Below are 19,729 nucleotides of genomic sequence, written 5' to 3' on the forward strand. Positions count from 1 at the left end.
AAAACCTCTTCTACGCATGCCTCTGTGTAGCTAATAGAATCACAATATGCAATTTAACTGTGGAAGGTGGTCGCAATCATTTTACTTGCAGAGATACTGATGGAACAATAGCTCCAAGTAAGTGACCAATCATGCTAAATTGGCCTTAAGTCTATATAATGATAATAATTAGATATAATATTTTTTTAAAAAAGTTGTTTCTTTAATATAGGCTATTTTGAGGAATTTTAACTGAGAACATGATCAATCTGTTTGGTTTCATTATTAATGTCATTGGAGTTGACAAAATCCAAAAGTTTGATAATGGTACATTTCTGGGGAGAACCTTTTGTAACTATAAGCTAACATATCCGTGATTTTCAGAAACTTTAGTTAGCAGAAAACTTTAGTTATCTGTGTATTTCAAATAGCAAGAAAAATGAATGTCTACTTTAAGTTCAAAATGTAACTATCTTAAGAGGCAGAAAGGATGAGGTGCTTAAGAAAAATAGAGCAGTCAGCAACAGCCATCTAGAAAGAGAAATATGGCAAGAGTTGTGAAGGAAGGTGAAGTGGAAAAAGAAAAGAAACATTAATTAAGAATGACAGAAATATATGAAGTAGTGAATTGCCAACTCAGCAGGATTTAAATCAGACCAGGTAGTCAAAAGGTCAGGCAGGAGACTACGGCATTTGTTACATGCCCCTCCAGAAGCTGAAGTAGCTTGGAGGCAATTTTGTGAGTGCACTGCAGAAAAAGCATAGATCTACCAGGGGGACCTAATTTCATCCTTCCAGTATCTGGAAGGGAGCCTATGAGAAAGATGGAGAGTGACTATTTACAAGGGCATACAGTGACAGCAACAGGGGGAATGGCTTCAAGCTGATAGAGAGTAGGTTTAGACAAGATGTAAGCAAGAAATTCTTTACTGCAGGGGTGGTGAGGCACTGGAAAAGATCGCCCAGAAATGCTGCAGATGTCCCATCCATGGAAATGGTCACGGCCAGGTTGGATGGGGCTTTGAGCAACCTGGTTTAGTGGAAAATGTCTCTGTTCATAGCAGGAAGGGTAGAACTACATGATCTTTTATGTTCCTTCCAACACAAATCAATTCTACCCAAGGAAATACACAGAAGCTCGGAAAACACCAAGAGAGACACACGGAGCACACCTATCTCTTGATGCGGAGATAGGTGAGCTCTTGCTTATTCTTCCTTGCAAGGCTGATGTATGGAGCTATTATCCAGGCCACTTATTGTGTGCTATGTGGTGTTGAGGAATACTGTCGTGATGGTGGAAAGAGGAAGCATACAGAGGAGGGCAAGCACTTATAACTGGGCCTGTATGGCATAATAGGCTGCCCTTCACCAGTTATCAGTAGAACCTGCACTGGGGATGATGCCAGCGCCCCAAGCCCCACAGAAGTGATTATTCTCCTGTACTCAGCACTGGCGATGCTATACTTCGAGTCCTGTGTCCAGGTTCTGGCTCCTTCAATTCAGGACAGACATTGAGGTGCTGGAGCAAGTCCAGAGATGGGCACGAGGAACACCTGAGGGAGCTGCGGGTATTTAGCCTGGAGAAGGCTCAGGGGAGACCTTATCACTCTCTTCAACTCCCTGAAAGAAGGGTGTAGGCAGCTGTGGGTCGTCTCTTCTCCCAGGCAACCAGCGACAGGACAAGAGGACATTGTTTCAAGCTGTACCAGCGACAGGTGGAGGAATTTCTTTACAGAAGGGGTAACAAGACGTTGGAATGGGCTGCCTGTGGAGGTGGTGGTATGTAAGGAAAGGACCTGGAGGTATGTAAGGAAAGCCTGGACGTGGCACAGAGTGCCACGGTCTAGTTGACCGTGGTGGTGTTCAGTCATAGGTTGCACTCGATGATTTCGAGTCTTTTTTTCCAACCTAATTGTGTCTGTGATTCTGTGAAGGCAGGCTCGGGAAGCCGCTCGGCACTGCCTCAGCCTCTCACACGACTCAGTAAGCCGGGACGGCCGCGCAGCTGAGCATCCCCAGATTTACTGGGCAGCTTCCCGGGGGGCCAGGGCAGTCCCGGCCGAGCCGGAGAGCGACACGCCCCCGCACCGGGGGCCTGCCCCGCGCCGCCACTCCCACAGGGGGCGCTGCGCCGCACGGCCGGACCGCGGAGCCGCCGGATGCGGATGATCCGCGGCGCTAAAAGATGGAGGGGATGACGCTGAGCGAGGCGGAGCAGCGCTACTACTGCGACCTCTTCTCCTACTGCGACACCGAGAGTACCAAGAAGGTGGCGTCCAACGGGCGCGTCCTGGAGCTCTTCCGCGCCGCGCAGCTGCCCAACGACGTGGTCATGCAGGTACGGCCGCCGCCGCGGGGACCCCGGGGGTCGGCGGGCCTGGGCACCGCCCCATCGTGCCGAGATGGCCCCGGCCCGGCCCTGCCCTTCCCCTCCGTCCGGCCCGCGTCCCACCCCGCAGCCCTTGGGCGGGGGTCGTCCTGCCCGCGGGGACTCGGGGATCACAGAATCTTTGGGGTTGGAAGGGACCTGTGGAGATCATCCAGTCCGACCCCCTGCCGAGGCAGGGTCACCTCGAGCAGCTGACACAGGAACGCGTCCAGGTGGGGTTTGAGTGTGTCCAGAGAGTCTCTCCGCTGCCTCCCTGGGCAGCCTGTGCAGTGCTCTGCCGCCCTCGGTGTGAGGAGGCTCTGCCTCGTGCTGAGGTGAAACTTACTGTGATTTAGTTTATGGCCATTGCTACTCATCCTGTCACTGGGCACCACTGGAAAGAGCCTGGCACCATCCCCTTTGAGATATTTATGTGCATTAATGAGATCCTCTCTCAGTCTTGTCTAGACTAGACAGGCCCAGCTCCATCAGTCTGTCCTGACCAGAGAGCTCCAGACCCTGATCACCTTTGTGTCCCTCCGCTGGACTCTCTCTGTTAGCTCCTTGTCATTCTTGTACAGAGGAGCCCAGGACTGGACACAGAAGGACGGAGCTGTTGTCTGACAGGCCACCTGAGCCCCTCCGGCTGCAAGGGAAGGGCAGGGGACGCAGCGAGTAGTGCACCCTGTGCCAGGCCCCCCTCCCCTTATGTGCCTCCAACTGCAGGGCTGGGAAGGGGCTGGTGATGTCTCTACTGCCAGCGTCCAGCAACTGGTAGGAAAATATTCCATGCTGACAGAAGCCATCCACAGCGTCAGAACTGTAGAGTGTAAAACTGAGGATGGGCGAGATTGTCCCCATGATCTGCTGATGAAGAGCAGCACAGAGGGAAATCTGGTTTTGTGTCACTGGGAGCTACTGACACTGGTCCACTTCACCTTAAGCCATGCAGTCTTTTTTGGACATCACTTGCCGGCAGGTATTAACTTACCTGTAGTCAGCCAAATGTTTCTAATAACAAAAAATGTGGTGTTAAGACAGATGCGGGCCCATACTTGCAGTACGTATGTGCACAGTTTTAGCACTTCCTTGGCCAGGTTATGTTAAGACGTGTAGCAGTATTGCAGAGCTACCTGCATAGGAAAGGGAAAGTCTGCTTTGGTGTTGTGTGTATGTGATTATTTGAGGAATGTATTCCCAATGAACCATTCTTATGAACAGCTATTTGTAATGATTTGCTGCTCTTGCAGTTCCCTCTGTCATTGTTCAGTGCTTTAAAGTTTATGTAGTCTTTTAAGCTGCTGTGGGTAAAGCTGCATTCAGAAAGCCATGCCGCCTTTTATGTGGTTTCATCCTCAGCCTAGTGAGATAAGCAGCCCTTTTAACAAAGTATTAAACTTGCTGTTGCTAGAAACACAAATTGCAGGATACTGAAATTCAGTGCCAGGAGAACACTTACTGACTTGGGTTGCTGTTGGTGTGTTTTGGGCCTCCCAGCTTGGTTAGTTGAAATGAGTTTAAGACACAATGAAGTGGAAGAGGGCTGAATAAGAAATGGTTCTTCCTGGTAAAACCAGTAATCTCTTATTTGATGACTTGCTAGACTGGACTTAATGGTAGGAGAGTCTGCATGCTCAGTATTATGAGTAAGGTTTCTTAAGGGCCACCCATGGCTGCTTTTTGTGTGTGGCCAGCTAGTTTCAGAAAAATCATCCCAGGAAAGTGAATGTTTACATCTTTGCTGTATTTAGAAATTTCTTTTACATAAAACTTGTCTGAATCAGTGTATAGTAAGCTAGTACTAGAGACTATTTTTTGCAGGAATTTAGTGCAAGATCTTGGAAAGATCTGGAATTCTGAAAACAAGTGTCCACAGATTATATCCTTATCTTTTGCAGAGAAGGTCAGCTATTTTCTTGCAAAGTAGACTGCATGTGAAGAAGAGAGACTACTCGGACCCATTCCATGGGTCCTAAATAAATTAACTCAAGAAGCAGACCTGGCTTATCACTCTAGTGATCTCAAGGAGAACCTTGCAGTTAAAATGGCAAACAAGATATTAGATTGCCTGAGGAATGAGACTGTAAATAGTACAAAGAAAGTTGAAATGCCCTTAGCAGTTTGACCCATTATGAGTATCTTGTGCAGTCACAGTTGGTCACCTGAAAAGTACCTCGTACTTTGAAAATAATTTAGTTGTCTAGTTATTTTGCATTCTTCTTAAGGTATGGCTCTACACCAGGTTAACACAGGCATGAATATATTGTATTGGGGTTCTTCAAAAGAAAATTGCATTTGATGCTTTGAAAGCTGAGACTATGTAACTTAAACCTCAAGATGAGATAGCTTAAGAAATAAAGAAACCCTGTGAAGGAGGTGGAATTGTCTTTTGGCCATGTAAGTGCTGTGTTTTTACCTGTTCCTTTGAAGCACCTGATGCTTGTGGGGAAATGAGCTTGATTGAGTTGCCCAATCCTTACATAATCCTGGAATGCAAGTGCAGTACTGGTCACATGACTGCTAAGTACTTTTGTAGGTGTGCAAAACATAGCGTAAAATGGTCGCTCTTCAAGCTCAAGGGGACCAAGTAGTCCTGAGGAACTACTTTGTAGTTTTTCCTTTTCAGTACTACAGGTTGGTAGGTAGGTAGGAACCTTTGACTAGTTCAGAACTGATTCCATTGGAAATGAAAATGTCTGCCAGTTGCATTTTTAGACTCATAACTTGTTTTACTTACAAATCTGCTGTCTAAAGGCTGGATATATGTGCAGCCTTTTTTGCAGAGTTACGTCCATGTGAGAGATCTGTCTCATAGGAGCAAATGTGTGTCTCATTGTTCCTAATCAATTTCATTTCTCCCTCTGAGGGACACTGTCAGCTGCCTGTTTAGTGGGGATAAATGAACATATAGAAGACTGAAACAGTTACAGGTGTTGAATACCAAGCTATAGTGTCCCGGAAAAGAAAAGCTAGATGTCTGTTTTGTACCATCTACAAAAGGACAGCTTTATTATCAGGATAAAATGCCACATCAAAGATGCATGTGTCAGAACACCAGTCTCTATTAACCCACATTTCTTCTTTTTTATGCACATCCCTGAAATGAGCATTAAGGTAGAAGACTTACATAAAAGAGCGAATAATAGTACTTCTATTCTATAGTACTAAAAATAGAATAATAGTGTGTTGGGGTAAGAAATCCAGCTACTTCACAACAGTTATGAGTCTTCAGATCACTCTCAGGGTGTGGTTTCACATGCAGCTGACAAAAATCTAATAGTGAGCTGGCACTGAAGAAGGTGCTCCTGTCTTCCCTCAGCCTTGTGTTCCTTCTTGCTAAGACACTTGTGCCTGTCCAACCCTGTTGTGGGCAGAAAATTAATCACAGCCTTTTGTTGGTTATAGCTCTGTATCAGGTGGCACTGGGGTTGAATGAATGTCAGTGCTAGCACAAGAAAGGAGGTAGGAAAACTCTTTAACAGAGGGAAAGCAGAGAACTTTCTTTGTTCTAGAGCAGTTGGATATTTTAGTTGTGACCTGGCCTGAGGTTTGTTAGCTTAAACCACTGGAAGTTGGAGCTGGCTCTGGCTTTCCTTTGAACAGACTGTGAGCTGGTCCAGGGAGTTTGTTCAGCCAAAAGTTAGAAGGTTTTGTCAAATGTAGTTTTCATTTGCCTCATCTTATGTCTCAGTTGCATGTGCATTGGTGTTTGTGTGTGCAAGCAGCATGACACAACACGAGGCATCCTGACGAGCTGTCATCCGCCATATTTATGCACTTCAGGAGCTTCCCTTTGCTGGAGTTCCAGCCGGGCCCTGTTCACTGGATGTTAGCTGGGGTTCATTATGTGCCTTGATACAAGAGAAACGTAGTTGCCTGTTCTGGAGTGGCTGCACAGAGGAGTGTGCTCAGGGAAATTGGCTTCAAGGGAATGTTTCACATCTGACCTAAAACACTCATGTATGTGTGCTAATAAAGTCAGTTTTTGGTGTCTCTGCAGTGGTGGGGAAATTGCTTGTAAAAGCTACAGTTAGCCAAAAAATTTATTGTGAAACTCATTACTTGTGTATGGAGTGAATATAGTAGCTGTTCCATTTGATTTGTAGAATTCTTACTTAGGTGAGTTAATCATAGAATGCTTTCTGAATTTCTACTCTTGGTTATGAATCACAGAAACTTCACCAGACAAGAAGCAAGTCAGTGGTGCATATGATACTCATCTGAAATTAATGAGTCAGAGCATTTTGCTTTAAAATACAACATTACTATATAACTACAAATGTGTGAGTATTGGCATGTATCTTCTCTAAAATGAATGAACTGTCATTTTCAGTGCTGGCATTGTACAGCAATGTTACCTAACTTCTAATTTAGTATTAGAAAGTCTTTGACAGATGAATCACACAATTATGCCCAGTTGCTTCAATTACAATAAGCTTCCATTAGTCCAGTAAAAACCTAGTGTAAAGCTATTTTTTGGCTCTTGTTAGCCACTTTCAAGCTTTTTGTTTATTTTTTTAAGGAGGCTTCACAGACAGATTAGTTTTGCTTCTTATTTCATAGATAGAAAAAATTTCACTCTGTTTGTCTACCTCAACTCTGGGTTTGCTGCCCTCACATCAGAAGTTGTAAGAAAGTGTGTACCCATGATGCAGCTGCTTCATTGAGAAGTCCATACTCTGAGATGCAGGCATGTGCTGCCTTCTCTTGTTCTTGGGATGGTAGTTTTTGACTGACAGAGGGAACAGAAGATGCTGTGGTGGTTTTCTCAAATGCCAGAGCTCATTTGCTGACAGGCAGCACAATTATAAATGGAATTACAATCCATGACAGAATGAAATTTCAGGTTCTCGATTTAAAATGTGGCTTCTTTGTTGGAAAATGGCTATAGCGAGAAGGGGATCTAAGAAAATAACAGCTTGTTCACAATTATTGTGTTGTTGCAGTTACTGTTTCAGTGAATTTTCGTACAGAAAGACTACCTGTTTGTCAAATCAGTAGAATCTACTAAATGCCAACTTGGAATGGAAGCTGAGTCAGGGCATGCTTAGGATTGACTGTTTGGTGGAGACATGCAGAAGACTCAAACTCATTCTGGTTAATTTGCTGAATTTATTATTCTTTCTGAACTGATGGGGTAAGAAATCACAATTCCTTATACATGGCAAATTTCATGCCTTCCTTTCAGTCATAGGAATTTGGAGTTTATTTAAAATAATAGCAATTTTAGATTTTTAAAAAATGTATGCTGTGTAAAAAGCTTTCTTCTCTGATACCAACCTGTAACTAGTCTGTAACAAGCCCAAATTAAAAAAAAAAAAACACTTTATTTACTCCAACTCATATATTTTGTTTGTTTTATTATTTTAAGTCTTATATTTAAATATCACTTAGAAAAGATTTAAAATTAGTTTAGATTTCTTCTGAGGCAATATTCACGACAGGTCATTGTCAAGTTACTCCTCCAGCATAGATACCTCTAGATACAATTTTCTTAGTAATCTGTAGTATTTTTTTAGCCTGAGTACAATAAAATTGATGAATCTTTAGACTCATGATTATAATGTTACCTAATTTACATATAATTTTACATATTCGTATATTTTCAGATATGTTTGCATGCATATATTATGCTATATCCCAGTCCTCATTTAGTAAACAAGAGTTATTAAAAACCTTTTATAAGTGCCTGGATCTGCAGTTAAAAATACCTGATTTGTGAATCACCTATTTTTTCCCTTCAAATGTCACTGTAATAGAGTATTCTCCTTTCAGCTGCGCAGTAGGTTAGCTTTGATTCCCTGTATTGATTGATGAGATAAACACGAGAGTACTTTCTGTTATCGCCATGAATGGCTTTTAATCTGCTGTCTATCCTGTGAATTATGCTTTGAGTTTCTGCAGAATTCTGGTTAAAATGTTTATTTAAGTGATGTTACTTTCACAGAGACTATAGTAGGCTGAAAATTAATTTATTTTTACAGTTAATTAGTTGGAGTGGTCTCATATGTCAGCAGCATTTAGGAAAAGAACAGTCGTTATTTTTTGAAACAAAAGGCAGGAAGTTATGGCAAAACTGTGGGACTTTAGATTAAGTCTATTAGACTTACATTTGTTTTTAGTGGATTTCTTAGTGTAATTGGTTTTGAGACTTTGAAATCGATATTCATACTGTACAATCACTTACATAGTAAATAATTCCTTCATAATTCCATATGCCAACACAGCACTCAGATAATTTCAAGTATCACAGCTCAGCTTAGTTTGAAAACAGTTTATTCTTTTCTTTTTAAACATGCTGTCAGATGACAGCAGGGGTGATTAATATCCTTTCTGACATAACTGGATAGAATTCTAGAATTGGAAATATCAGGGCCTTTGGCAAATGTAGCTGTCTTAGAATCAACTTGGCTGTACAAAATTATGGATTGTAAATTTGATCTTTTACCGGTAAAAGCAGTTCTTTTGTGTTAGAAGTTTTAAGTACTTGACTGACTGTGAAAAATGGCAAACATGCCTTCATCTTAGTCTAATCTTCAGTAAATGTTACTGCAGATACTGTGAAATTACAGGACTTTGCTGGCAGTCTCTGTGACTTTTCAATTGTGTTTACTAGCTCTCAAAATATTAGTCCTTGCAGACAAGTTTCCTACCTATTTAGTTGTAAATGTTTGTTGGTTTAGGTTAGTCCTTCTTGTAGAATTCCTAGATGTCAGATTGGAGTTCTGCTGTTCTTTTAAATTAGTTTGAAGTCAGAAATGAGTGTGGGAGAAATATGTTGACTATCATATTTCTCACTGGAGTTCCAGTAATGATTAATTTAAGAGTATTTCCCTCTTACTCTCTTTTCTTTAGCATTTCTGTTGACCATTCTTAAGCCAGCAATGTCATTGTTTCTAAATTCATGTACCAAGCTGGTGATCATGTTCATGACTTGCCTGTTTTTCTACCTGGGGTTAGTGTCTGAAGAGTTAAATTATCCCTACACTCGTTACACAAAAAATACAGCATAACTTAGGCATGTCTGGCTATGTATAGGAACAGTGTTTTGAGAGGTTAAAAGACTTGGAAAAGATGACAGTCTGACCTGAATTTCTGGAATGATTGACTTCTGACATCTGAAATGACTTCTAAAATGCTTCTGAAGTATGGTAACAGAGCAATGAAGTAGACTCAGTTTTGAACATATCTTTCAACTTCAGTAAGCCCAGAAAAGGATGACCAGGACTGAGCTGTGTAAAATTTAGCATTAGGTGCTTATGTGCTCCTGCTGCAGACTAGTAGTTGGGAACTTTGTAGAAAAGTCTGTTGTTATTGTTACAATAGTGTGAATTACTTGGTTTTTCTGATTTGAAGCATCTTAAAAAAATTTAAGACCTAATGTTAACAGTGGAGTCTCAATTACAGAGTAGCTCTGTAATTGTGCAGTTTTTAGAACTTTAACCAGGGCTTGTTTTAACTTTGATAGACACATCGTTAAGGATTCTTGGCCTCAGTGGGAGAAGGTGAGCAGTGCAAAGCTAAGTAACTAATTAACAGTGCTCAGATTGATACTCAGAGAAAAAAAGACTGGGATGTGAAAGGAGCATAAAGTAAGGACACAGTATCTTCAGATAAACTTACGTGGATGTACTCAGCAGAAACAGACCAAGACAGTACTATTTGTCCAGGCCACAGCATCACCACTAAATCTGGGATCAGAGAATGCCGTAGTCTTTATTTTACATTAGCAAAAGAACCAGAAACTTGTGCTCATTTGGAGTTTTTCTTGTTAGTATTCTTCTGGCATAATAATGGAAGGTAATGTGTGGGGAAAATGTTAAAACCGAAAAAGAAAGAAGAGAAATATTAGCAAAGAATATCAATCACTGGAGTGCTTCAATTATAGAGAAGGTCTGAAAAGAATGAAAATGTCTGTGTAAATGCTCCTTTCTTCAGCTTTTAGTATTATGGGAAAAATATTCAACTTAATGCTGCATGGTAGTAGTACCCACAATTAGAATATATGTGAAGTATCTCTCCAGTGCCTGCTGAAGCTAGATGCTTACTTGATAATTATATGTAAGTAATACCATTCATTTGTTTATGCTAAGGAAGATAAATTACATTTTGAAGATTGGTAGTGCTTCAGAAGTTATTTACTCATATAAACTTCAACCATAAGAACAAGCAAACTTCACATAAAGTCAGGGCAAACTTGGTTAGTCTTCATAAGTATTCAGATGGACTTTCAGTTATTGCAAGAATAAGACCAAATGCCTCAAAAGATTACAGATGAAGAATGTCCTTCTGTGTGTGCCAGCTGGGGCTTGTTTGCCATTTCTGCTTCAGGCTTTGCTTGTCAAAAACATAAGCTGCAAACCTAAAAACCAAGTTCCAGCTATCTGATGTTGACCAGTGAGAGATATATGCTGTAAGATATAATATATACTTCATTGCAGTTTGTTCATAAAAACTTCTACATTTTCTATTGTAAACAAAGCCTGTTAGTAAATAACTTCAGAAGCTCTGCTGAGGTGTTTGTTGGTTGTAGAGTAGACAGATTCAGTTTAATAAAAGAGAAAATAACTAACACAGTAACTTTTTGTTGGCTTACTGAGTGGAGTAATCGCGTTGTGTGACCAGACAGATAAGCAGCAGTTATTGCTCAGGAATGGGGAACTGCAGCTGAGAGCAGAGGAGGGAGGAGCTGTTTAGGTTAAGCAGTTATGTAGAATTACATAGTAAGAAAACACAGGTATGTGGAATATCTTACTTTAAAAGAGCCTTTCTTTATGCATCAAAAATGAGAAATGTAGTAGTTCCCTTGGCTGTCTTTTGCTGTTTCAGATTTTTTTAAAATTTCCAGTTCTTCTGGGTGCTTTATTACCATTTCTGCTTGTAAAGTGTCTTTCTCATGTGCACCTACTGTGCCATAGAAAAAGCAGTAGAGAAAGTTTTAATACAAGCAAAGAGCAACTCTGCCTTGAAGTCTTCCACTTCCAGGTGAGACTTTTTACTTGGGAGGATGGTAGTTGCTTTTTGAGTCTTCATCTGGCTGTCTGTATTTTCCTTTATTGGTACTACTGAACATATCAGAAGGGTGTACAATTCTTTATTCTGCCCTGTTTTTGAGGGTATATTACAACATTTTCTTTGAGTTGTAGACAAGTAGGGCAGTCTATTACTTAGATATTTGGAAAAGTGGTCCCTCTAAGACAGGGTCTTGTAGTTGCATGTAGGGTGCATCTGCCTCGTCTTTGTGGATTGGTGGGTGGTGGTTACCTTGTACTACCAAATCAGAAGGGACTTGCTGACCTCTAGAGAGCCATGGAGCTCTGCATGAGAGGCTCTGCAGGTCAGATTCATGTGTAGAGCTTGTAACAGCTTTTGCAGAAGCTGTTAGTAAGACCACAAATTTTGATTGCAAATAGGAAAATCAGAAAAGCTACTACTGCACTAGGTAAATGAGACTAATGCGCTGGGAATCCACAGGGTACCAGGAACAACAAGAGGTGTTGCAGACAGCTTTTGGAATATGTCAAGTTCAGCAATTACCTAAATATAACTGTTTCAAAAAGCACCATCAGTAATAAAAGCTCTGTGAGGTTTGTGCGTGTGTGTGGTGTTCAGCATATTCACTTGTTAAGTATTTTTCTGTCATAAATCAAAATTTTAAACTTCTGGTGATTTTTGCTACTTTTCTATTAGCAAAGTGAAAGCATGACTCCAAATCTGACAATCTGTACTCAGGGAGTGGGCATGCTTGTAGAACAGATCCCAAAGTACAGGGCAGAATAATTCCTCTGAGCCTTAAAATACTGGGTCATTTTTTGAACAGCTAATTATTTCTGATGTGATTAATTCTGAAATTTCATTTAACTGAAACAGATGTATGTTTGACCCTGAAATGACCTGTAGAATGGGAAATCGTAGTTCTGCGTATATACAGAGAATTAATTGTCCAAGCAGATGAGTAGCTTTTTCTTCCTGATGGCACTTTAGCAGTCTGCTTCCACTGTGGATCTGTGCAGTGTGAAAATCAAGGGCAGAGAAGTATTAGGAGAAGCTCAGACAGTAAGAGACTAAATAGTTTAGTGCCAGAGAGCGTGTGTTGTCTTGGAAGTCCTCCAGCACTATTGGTTTTAGTTCTTTCAAAGCATGTGTTCTGAAGCCAGGTTTGTGGAATTGACTGAGATTTATCTTCTGTGAACAATCAGTAAAACCTTACTATTTGTTATGCAACAGAGAACAGCAATGCCCTAAATATACTCTGTGCCTTAGAATTCTTAGTATCAACTGATTAACTATATTTACTACAATGCCTAAATACCTAATAAGATAAATGTATGTGTTAGAGGTAATTTTACACTTGCTGTTCAGCAGCACATGAACATTTTCTGCTTCACACTGACTGAATATTAAATATAGCAGTATTCATTATCCTTCATAGATGCGTTTTGCAAATGATCTTTGGATAGGTGTAAGACTGAAATGTTTGCAGTGTGTTGAAACACAGAATTCAGAGCAATACTTGGACTGTTTCTTTTAGTGGCATTCTTTTGTTATCTGTCTACAATTGTTTTTTTATTTTTGTCCCACCTTGTGCCAAGCTTTGTGGAGCCCTGTGAAGAACTGGGTCAGAGACTTGACTTGGTTAAAAATAACTCATTAAAAGAAAGATCTTTGTCATTTCTCTGTCTTGTTCCTGTTGCATGGTGCAACAGTTGTTGCATTTGTGAAACTATCTGTCAAGGGATATCTTTGAAGAGAAGTTAAAAATTCTAACTAATATTAGCAGACTAATCAGTATTGCTTTGTCCAGTTGACAATAGGTGAAAGATTGTAGTTGGAAAACCGTGCCAGGCTGTGGTCAGCAATTAGTGCGGTAGATTGAGATAAATGAAATTACAGCAATCGATCTAACAGCAGTTGCAGAGTAATGTGATTAGAAGATAAGAATTGGGAGGACAGAAATGTGCTCAAACTAGGAGAAAATTAGTGAAGGAGATTTTCATCGTTCTTTAGTGTGTAGGGATGGTCAGGGGTTTTTTTCCACTACTATAGCAATGATTAGGAAACATTTTTTCAGCTTACATCACACATCCCTGAATTACATTAAAGATGTGGCTAAATTTTGTTGTAGCTGAGGTGAGTGGAGTACATGACTTCAGGACAGCATTGCCATAGGACATTGTGTACTAGAAACCAATTTGAGGTTGTATTCTAGTAAACTTTTAAGTTGGAAAACACTGTCATATATTTTCGGTTTCAAAACTCATTAATGAACTACTGTGTATGAGATGCAGAAATAACAGTGTTGATATGATACATTTCTAAATTGTAAACTGTGATATAAAATCAGTCCATAATCAATTACATTTTTATTAACTAACAAAACTGAAGCAAGTTATTATATTTATTTTTTAATCTTTTTTATATCGTAAGTAAACAACTTTTTTTAATGTAATGCTTGTTTTTCATTTGAAGGTTATTGTTAATACGTACAGTAAAACTCAAATTCATTTTCTAAATATTGAGGCACAAGTATATTCATATGGTTTGGTTTAACTCAAGTTTGTATCAAATATATGTTATATAATGAACGTGAGAACTTGTTTTTTATTTCTGGTACTTGGTTTACATGGAATTGTTCATGGTCTTTGTTAAATTTAAACATGAGAGAAAACTTTGTTACTGTAAAGGTGATCACTCACAGGTGTTGTCTAGAGAGGTTGTAGAGTTTCCCTACTTGGATATATTCTCAAAATTCCAACTGGAAACAGTCCAAAGCAACCTGCTGAGCTTGCTTTGAGCAGGGGGAGTGGAGCAAATGATCTCCGAAAGACCTTTGCAAGTTCAACTATTGTGTGATTCCGTGTAGGGTTTCTTTGTGTTTAACAGTTTTCATGTTTCTGTTCTTGGTATAAGACTTCTTTTTTAATCAACAATGTCCTAGTTTGGATGAGATGATACAAAGGGTCCTCCTCTAAGTTTGTTCACTCCTCCTCCCGTCAGCACACAGCATGTCTGTTTTAGCTTCCAGCCTGCTAAAGTTGTCTTCAGGTCTTGCCTCTTACCACCCTCTGGTATGGAACACTAGGAGCTTAAGTAACTCTCTCCAAGCAGATGAAATATTTTTATCTTTACTGTGTAGGTGGCATTCATGTTGCTTCATTTATTGTTTTAGCATTGAAGTCATCCCTGTTTAAATACTGTTTTACTTTTGCATGAATAATATTTACAGATAATGGGCTGTATTTGCCTTGTAGAAGAACCTGGGGGCAGGGAGACTGATGTTCTGGAAGACACTCCCGGAGAGATTTCCTGAGTTCTGGGAAATGTGTTTCAGGGCATTTGATAGAGAAATTATTTGTTCCACTTCACGTGGAATTTGTAAAGGTTCACAAACCTCTCAAAGTTCAAGGGCCTCGTATTTGAAACCTGTAAGGGTTCTAGAAGGTATCTGCTTGAAACAGTGCCCTTTGACAACACACTGCTGCCCAGCCATGTCTGGTTTCTGCCAGCTCCTGGTATTTCTGATGCTGTTATGTCTTTGTGGTATGATGACTCAGCATACAATTTAATAATTCACAGCTACTGCACAGAGGTGTGATTTTTGTGGGTTTTTTTGTTTGTTTGGGTTTTTTTGGTATTTTTTGTATCGAGGGTTTTCAACAATTCTGGAGCTTTACTGAGTTGTTTACCTGACTCCACTAAATTGCAGCAGTGTGACCTCAGGTTCTTCATATCTAAGGAGATTAGAACAGTTGTGAAGCATTTTGTCTTGAAGATGGCTCTGCATTCCTTGAGGAGTTTAGGGAAATTCCTTATCCTCTCTCTTCTTAAGTAGATGAAAGTACTAAATCTCAGAGAAGCAATTATTTGATATTTTTTTTATTATTATTCCCCCATTCAGTATAGCTTAATACCTGTTTCATGTTTAAATCCTGCTTCAGGGAATTTCCAGGTATAGTGTTTGGAGTATGTTTGGGCATGATGTCACTCAGCAGAGGAGTTTCCACTAGATGCTTGCATCTAATGATTTTACTCAACCTTCAGTCATGTTTCTAATTAGGTTATATTCTGTATTTGAAATAGAGGACTCCTTTAGCTAGCTATGAGTGGATTTGACACCTCTTGTTCAGCAGCAGAAGAGCATTCTTTTTGGAGGCGGGGTGGGTGAGGAGGACTGGGTGGTTTATGTTTTGGGTTTTTTTTTGGTATCATTAGCTTTTTGCACTTCCTGTGTATTTATATATATTTACTTTGAATCCATGTCTGCCTTTCCTTTCTCATACTTACCTGTCAGAGTAGCTTAGTTATTAATTCAGTTTTTAACTGAAGGTTTTTTTTTTTTTTTTTTCCTATCTGGCAGTACTGACAAGCTCCAACAAAAGGTAGTTTCTGGTTCAGCCATGACTTTGAAATTGCACAAAGCCATCACTGCCTGATGATTCCATAAGCTAAAATTCCTCTATCATTGCTTCTTTTCATAAAACTCATGAGAGTCTGGTTAGCCCATCTGTTGGTGCTAGGCCACTGAATCAACCAGCTTTTTCTATTTTGCTTGTAGTCAAGTATGTGGATGTTCCATCAGTCTTCCAGCATACAGTGCTTTAAAAAAGAATTGCTTTTGCTGTCACACTGGTTTTGATTCCTAGCTGTCTCTTGAATCTCCACTGCTTTAGCTCTGCTAGTTATTTAAACTCCGGAAATTATTTTTGGCATTAGGTTGAGTAAAGGTTTAGATGTTGATGGCTCAGCTTTTATTTGAATTGTCATCTGTCACTGACAGTTACACTGTGACTTCTTTCCTGGTGGAACTTTCTGTAGTCCAACCTGTTGATGATTCCTCTCCGTGTGTGGAGACACGAGGCTTGACTCCATTTCAGAAGGCTGATTTATTATGTTAGATATTATATTAAAATGCTACATTAAGACTATACTAAAAGAACAGAGAGATCAGAAGGCTACAAGAACGGAACAGAACAGAATAGAATAACAAAAATCCTGTGACTGCTCACAGCCTTGGCACAGGTGGCTGTGGTTGGTCATCAATGGAAAACAATCCACATGCACCAATCACAGATGCACCTGTTGCATTCCACAGCAGCAGATAGGAATTGTTTACCTTTCTCTCCTGAGGCTCCTCAGCTTCTCAGGAGAGGAAAAATCCCAGCAAGGATTTTCCATAATATCATGGCTACACCAACCAACCTGTTGAAATTAATGTGTGATCCCCTGACTTCTCTCCAGACATCATGCTGCAGAAATACTACAGTGGGAAAATACATATAACAGAGGAGCTGTGGGACAATGTGTGAAGTGTGATGCAGACACAGACAATTGATTTAATGCAGTATTTTTTGTCCAGCAGGATTTGAGTTGCGTGTACAACCCTAAACCTGCTGATCCTCTTGTGACTTTTTTGGAACTAAGTGTTTGTCAACTTCCTGCACCTTCCTGTGATGGGTTTTACAGCAGCTTATTTTCATGGGGTTCCAGAATCCTGGTGCATGGCAAGGAGATAACCAAGTAGTTTTTTGTTGAACTGCATCTGGCTCAGTTGTAGTTAATAAACTCATCTGATTCATTGGGTAGAGTTACTGAAGTCTGTTTTCAGATCCACTGGTGCTGAAGCACACAGGCTAACAGCTTGGTGCATTGGGTGGCTCAGTTACTACTGTGTGAAAGTTCAATTCTTCAGCTGGAGCTTGCCTGCAGCTAGGGCTCCTCTGCAGTCAGAACTGTGTCTTCTGACAGCTGGGAAACCTTTCAGGACAGCTTGCTCTAAGTCCAGTAATAGTACATCCCAGTAGTTAGGAAAATGATCAGATCAGACAAGAGGCCAGGTTTGCCAACAAGGGAACATGACTGAGCTCACGTGGAAAGGGTGAGGACAGAAATGAATGTCCATGGTTGTAAATTAGTCTGATATTCTCTGCACTGATGGTCACAGGCAAAGTCTTGTAGACTTCTGTGCCTGAGGTGAGATTGAAGGAGAGAAACTAGTAATATTGCACAAAGATACTAGAGAAGTATCAAATCCATGGGATTAGATGGGATCCTTCTGAGCATGTTGAGAGGGCTAGCTAACGTTGTTGCAAGCCATCTTTCTCTTTGAATAGTTGTGGAGATCAGTGTTGCGTCTCAGTGACTGGAGAAAGATGTTGCAGTCATCTTCAGGAAAGTAAAGGAAGATTTGGGGAACTGCATGCTGGTCAGCTGCAGTTTGGCCCCTGAGGAATTGTAGAGCCAGTCTGTTTAGAAGGCGTTTCTAGGCATATGAAGGTGAAAACAGTAATTAGGATTGCCAAGAGTACTTGCCCACCAGATTGTCTGGAGCTGTGGTTGACGAAAGAGAAGCAGTGATGCCATCTACATTGACTTCAACAAGTGTTTCGCTGTAGTATTCCAAGAGCATCTTTGTTTCCCATTTGGAACATTGCAGTCTAGATGAGACTGCTCAATAGATAAAAAGGTAGTCTGGATCATTTAGCTCTGAGAGTCTGATTTAGAATGTGTCGTGCTTAGTATCTTATCAGTGACCTGGCACAAGCTGGAATGCCCTTCAATAAAATTGCAGGTCATCACTGTGGAGTGAGATGCAGTCAATATGTTTGAAAACATGGCACGCTACTCTGAAATGTATGAAATCTGTATAGCTATTGTGTTTAAAATTTCTTTCTGTAAGTAACTGTGTTTCATTTCAGATTATGGAGCTCTGTGGTGCAACAAGACTTGGCTATTTTGGAAGAAGTCAGTTTTACATTGCTTTGAAACTTGTTGCTGTGGCCCAATCTGGTCTCCCTCTAAGAGTGGAAAGCTTAAATACAGGTAAATCACAGGGTGGGGAGAGTGGGGATTGAGTTGCTGAGTGCAGGTATTGGTAGTTGGCTTACATATTCTTACGGAGTAACCTTGTAAATTAGTGGGATATGTCTTTATCTGTGTTGCTATTTAAAAATGTGGAGAAACTGATAGAGTGTTTTCTTACTGTGCAGTAAATACAAGTTGAAATACCTTACTCGTTGAATAAGTATTGCATTTGCCATGGGACGAATGAACAACTTGTACCTTGCTATGTAGGAGCAAATTAATTCTGTAGATTAGTGATGTGAGAAAGTGTGTGCTGTGTCCTCTGAGTGAAGTACTAAGAGGAGTGATGTAAACAGGAAGGAGAGAAGAGTACAGCATTTGCAAGCTTTTGTAGCTGCTGGGTTTCCAAAGCCTTGATTGTGGCAAACAGAAGGTTATCTTTTCTAACATTACATCTCTTTGCACTTGGTTTGACAGTTTTTTCCCTTCAAGGAGCAGATATGAAGATTAGCTTAAGATTTTTTCCTAGTGAAAAAAGTGACCTGTAAAAAGATCTTTGAAGTCTGTTGTCAGCCAAATCACCTGTTACCCTACTTTTCAAAGGTCAGCTGTGGTATGGGTGGTGAAATAGGTGAAACAGGAGGAAGGCTTACTCTAGAAAGACGGTTTAGAGCTGCAGGAAGAGCTTTGATGTGAGGCTCTCCTGTAGCCTTCTGAATGAGATAAGTGGATCCGTGTCCTTGTTGTTTTGTAAGATGAAAAGAGACTTAGGAAGATGAAGTAATGAGTTTTAAGGCACTATAGCCCTTGCATTATAGTACACAGCTCACAAGCTAAAAATATCTTTGGACCACAGTTTTGCCTTAGAGTGACTTTCCTAATAGATTTCATGTCTGTGGAATAATGTTATGATTTTCATATGCTAGTAAATAAAAGAAGTCTTAGGAGACTATGTCTAAAGGATATAGATGAAGCAATTAAGGAGACTGTTGAAAACAATCTGATATGACAGAAGTATTTGACAAAGCTATAAAAAAGAAATGAATCACTGTGTATACTTTCACAGTTATGTTTATTCTAGGCTCATACAAACTGTTTATACTGGTTTCATGGAGTTTTGTAGTTTTTTGGAAAAGTGCATTGTTTTAGTCAACATTTTGCTAGTATTCAAGTCCCTTTCTGTTTATAAGCCACTGTGTATTTATAAACACAGTTTTCCTGATGTGTTCCCTAATCAAAAGCCTTAGCAAGTTGTAGCAGAATGCCCTGTAAACGGAAAGCTGGAAAAAGAACCTTCAACTCTTAATACTGATAAAACTGGAACTTGATCAAACGATTGTGGAATTTCTCATAAAATGCCTGTTGGAGAAGGGAAAGACAAATCTGTATGTGGGCTTTTTGCAGGGATTTTATAGTCTTGGTTTTATTTTAATGCAAGGTACCTTAACCAGAAGGAGCTTCTCTATTAAAAAAAAAAAAAAAAAGAAATTACAAGAATTTTGAAGGAAAGAATGAAATGAAGGTACAGAATTCATTCCAAAATATAAAATATCTTGCTAAAAAGTTAACAGTGATTGGAAG

General features: G+C 40.1%; 1 protein-coding gene across 10 annotated transcripts in view; it reads left to right on the forward strand.

Annotated features, from left to right (window-relative positions):
- The first annotated feature begins 2,124 nt into the window (after positions 1-2,124).
- The window catches only part of REPS1 (RALBP1 associated Eps domain containing 1), a 61,145-nt gene continuing 43,540 nt past the window's right edge, over positions 2,125-19,729 (forward strand). For all 10 annotated transcript variants that reach the window (XM_041423621.1, XM_041423632.1, XM_041423622.1 and 7 more), the window contains exons 1-2: positions 2,125-2,317; positions 18,043-18,166. In XM_041423621.1, coding sequence (XP_041279555.1) covers positions 2,165-2,317; positions 18,043-18,166 — 277 coding nt within the window. In that variant the 5' untranslated portion in view covers positions 2,125-2,164. The remainder of the gene's footprint in view (positions 2,318-18,042; positions 18,167-19,729) is intronic.

The sequence above is a fragment of the Onychostruthus taczanowskii genome, unplaced genomic scaffold (assembly GCF_017590055.1).
Source record: "Onychostruthus taczanowskii isolate IOZ18803 unplaced genomic scaffold, ASM1759005v1 scaffold8, whole genome shotgun sequence".
Lineage (NCBI taxonomy): Eukaryota > Metazoa > Chordata > Aves > Passeriformes > Passeridae > Onychostruthus > Onychostruthus taczanowskii.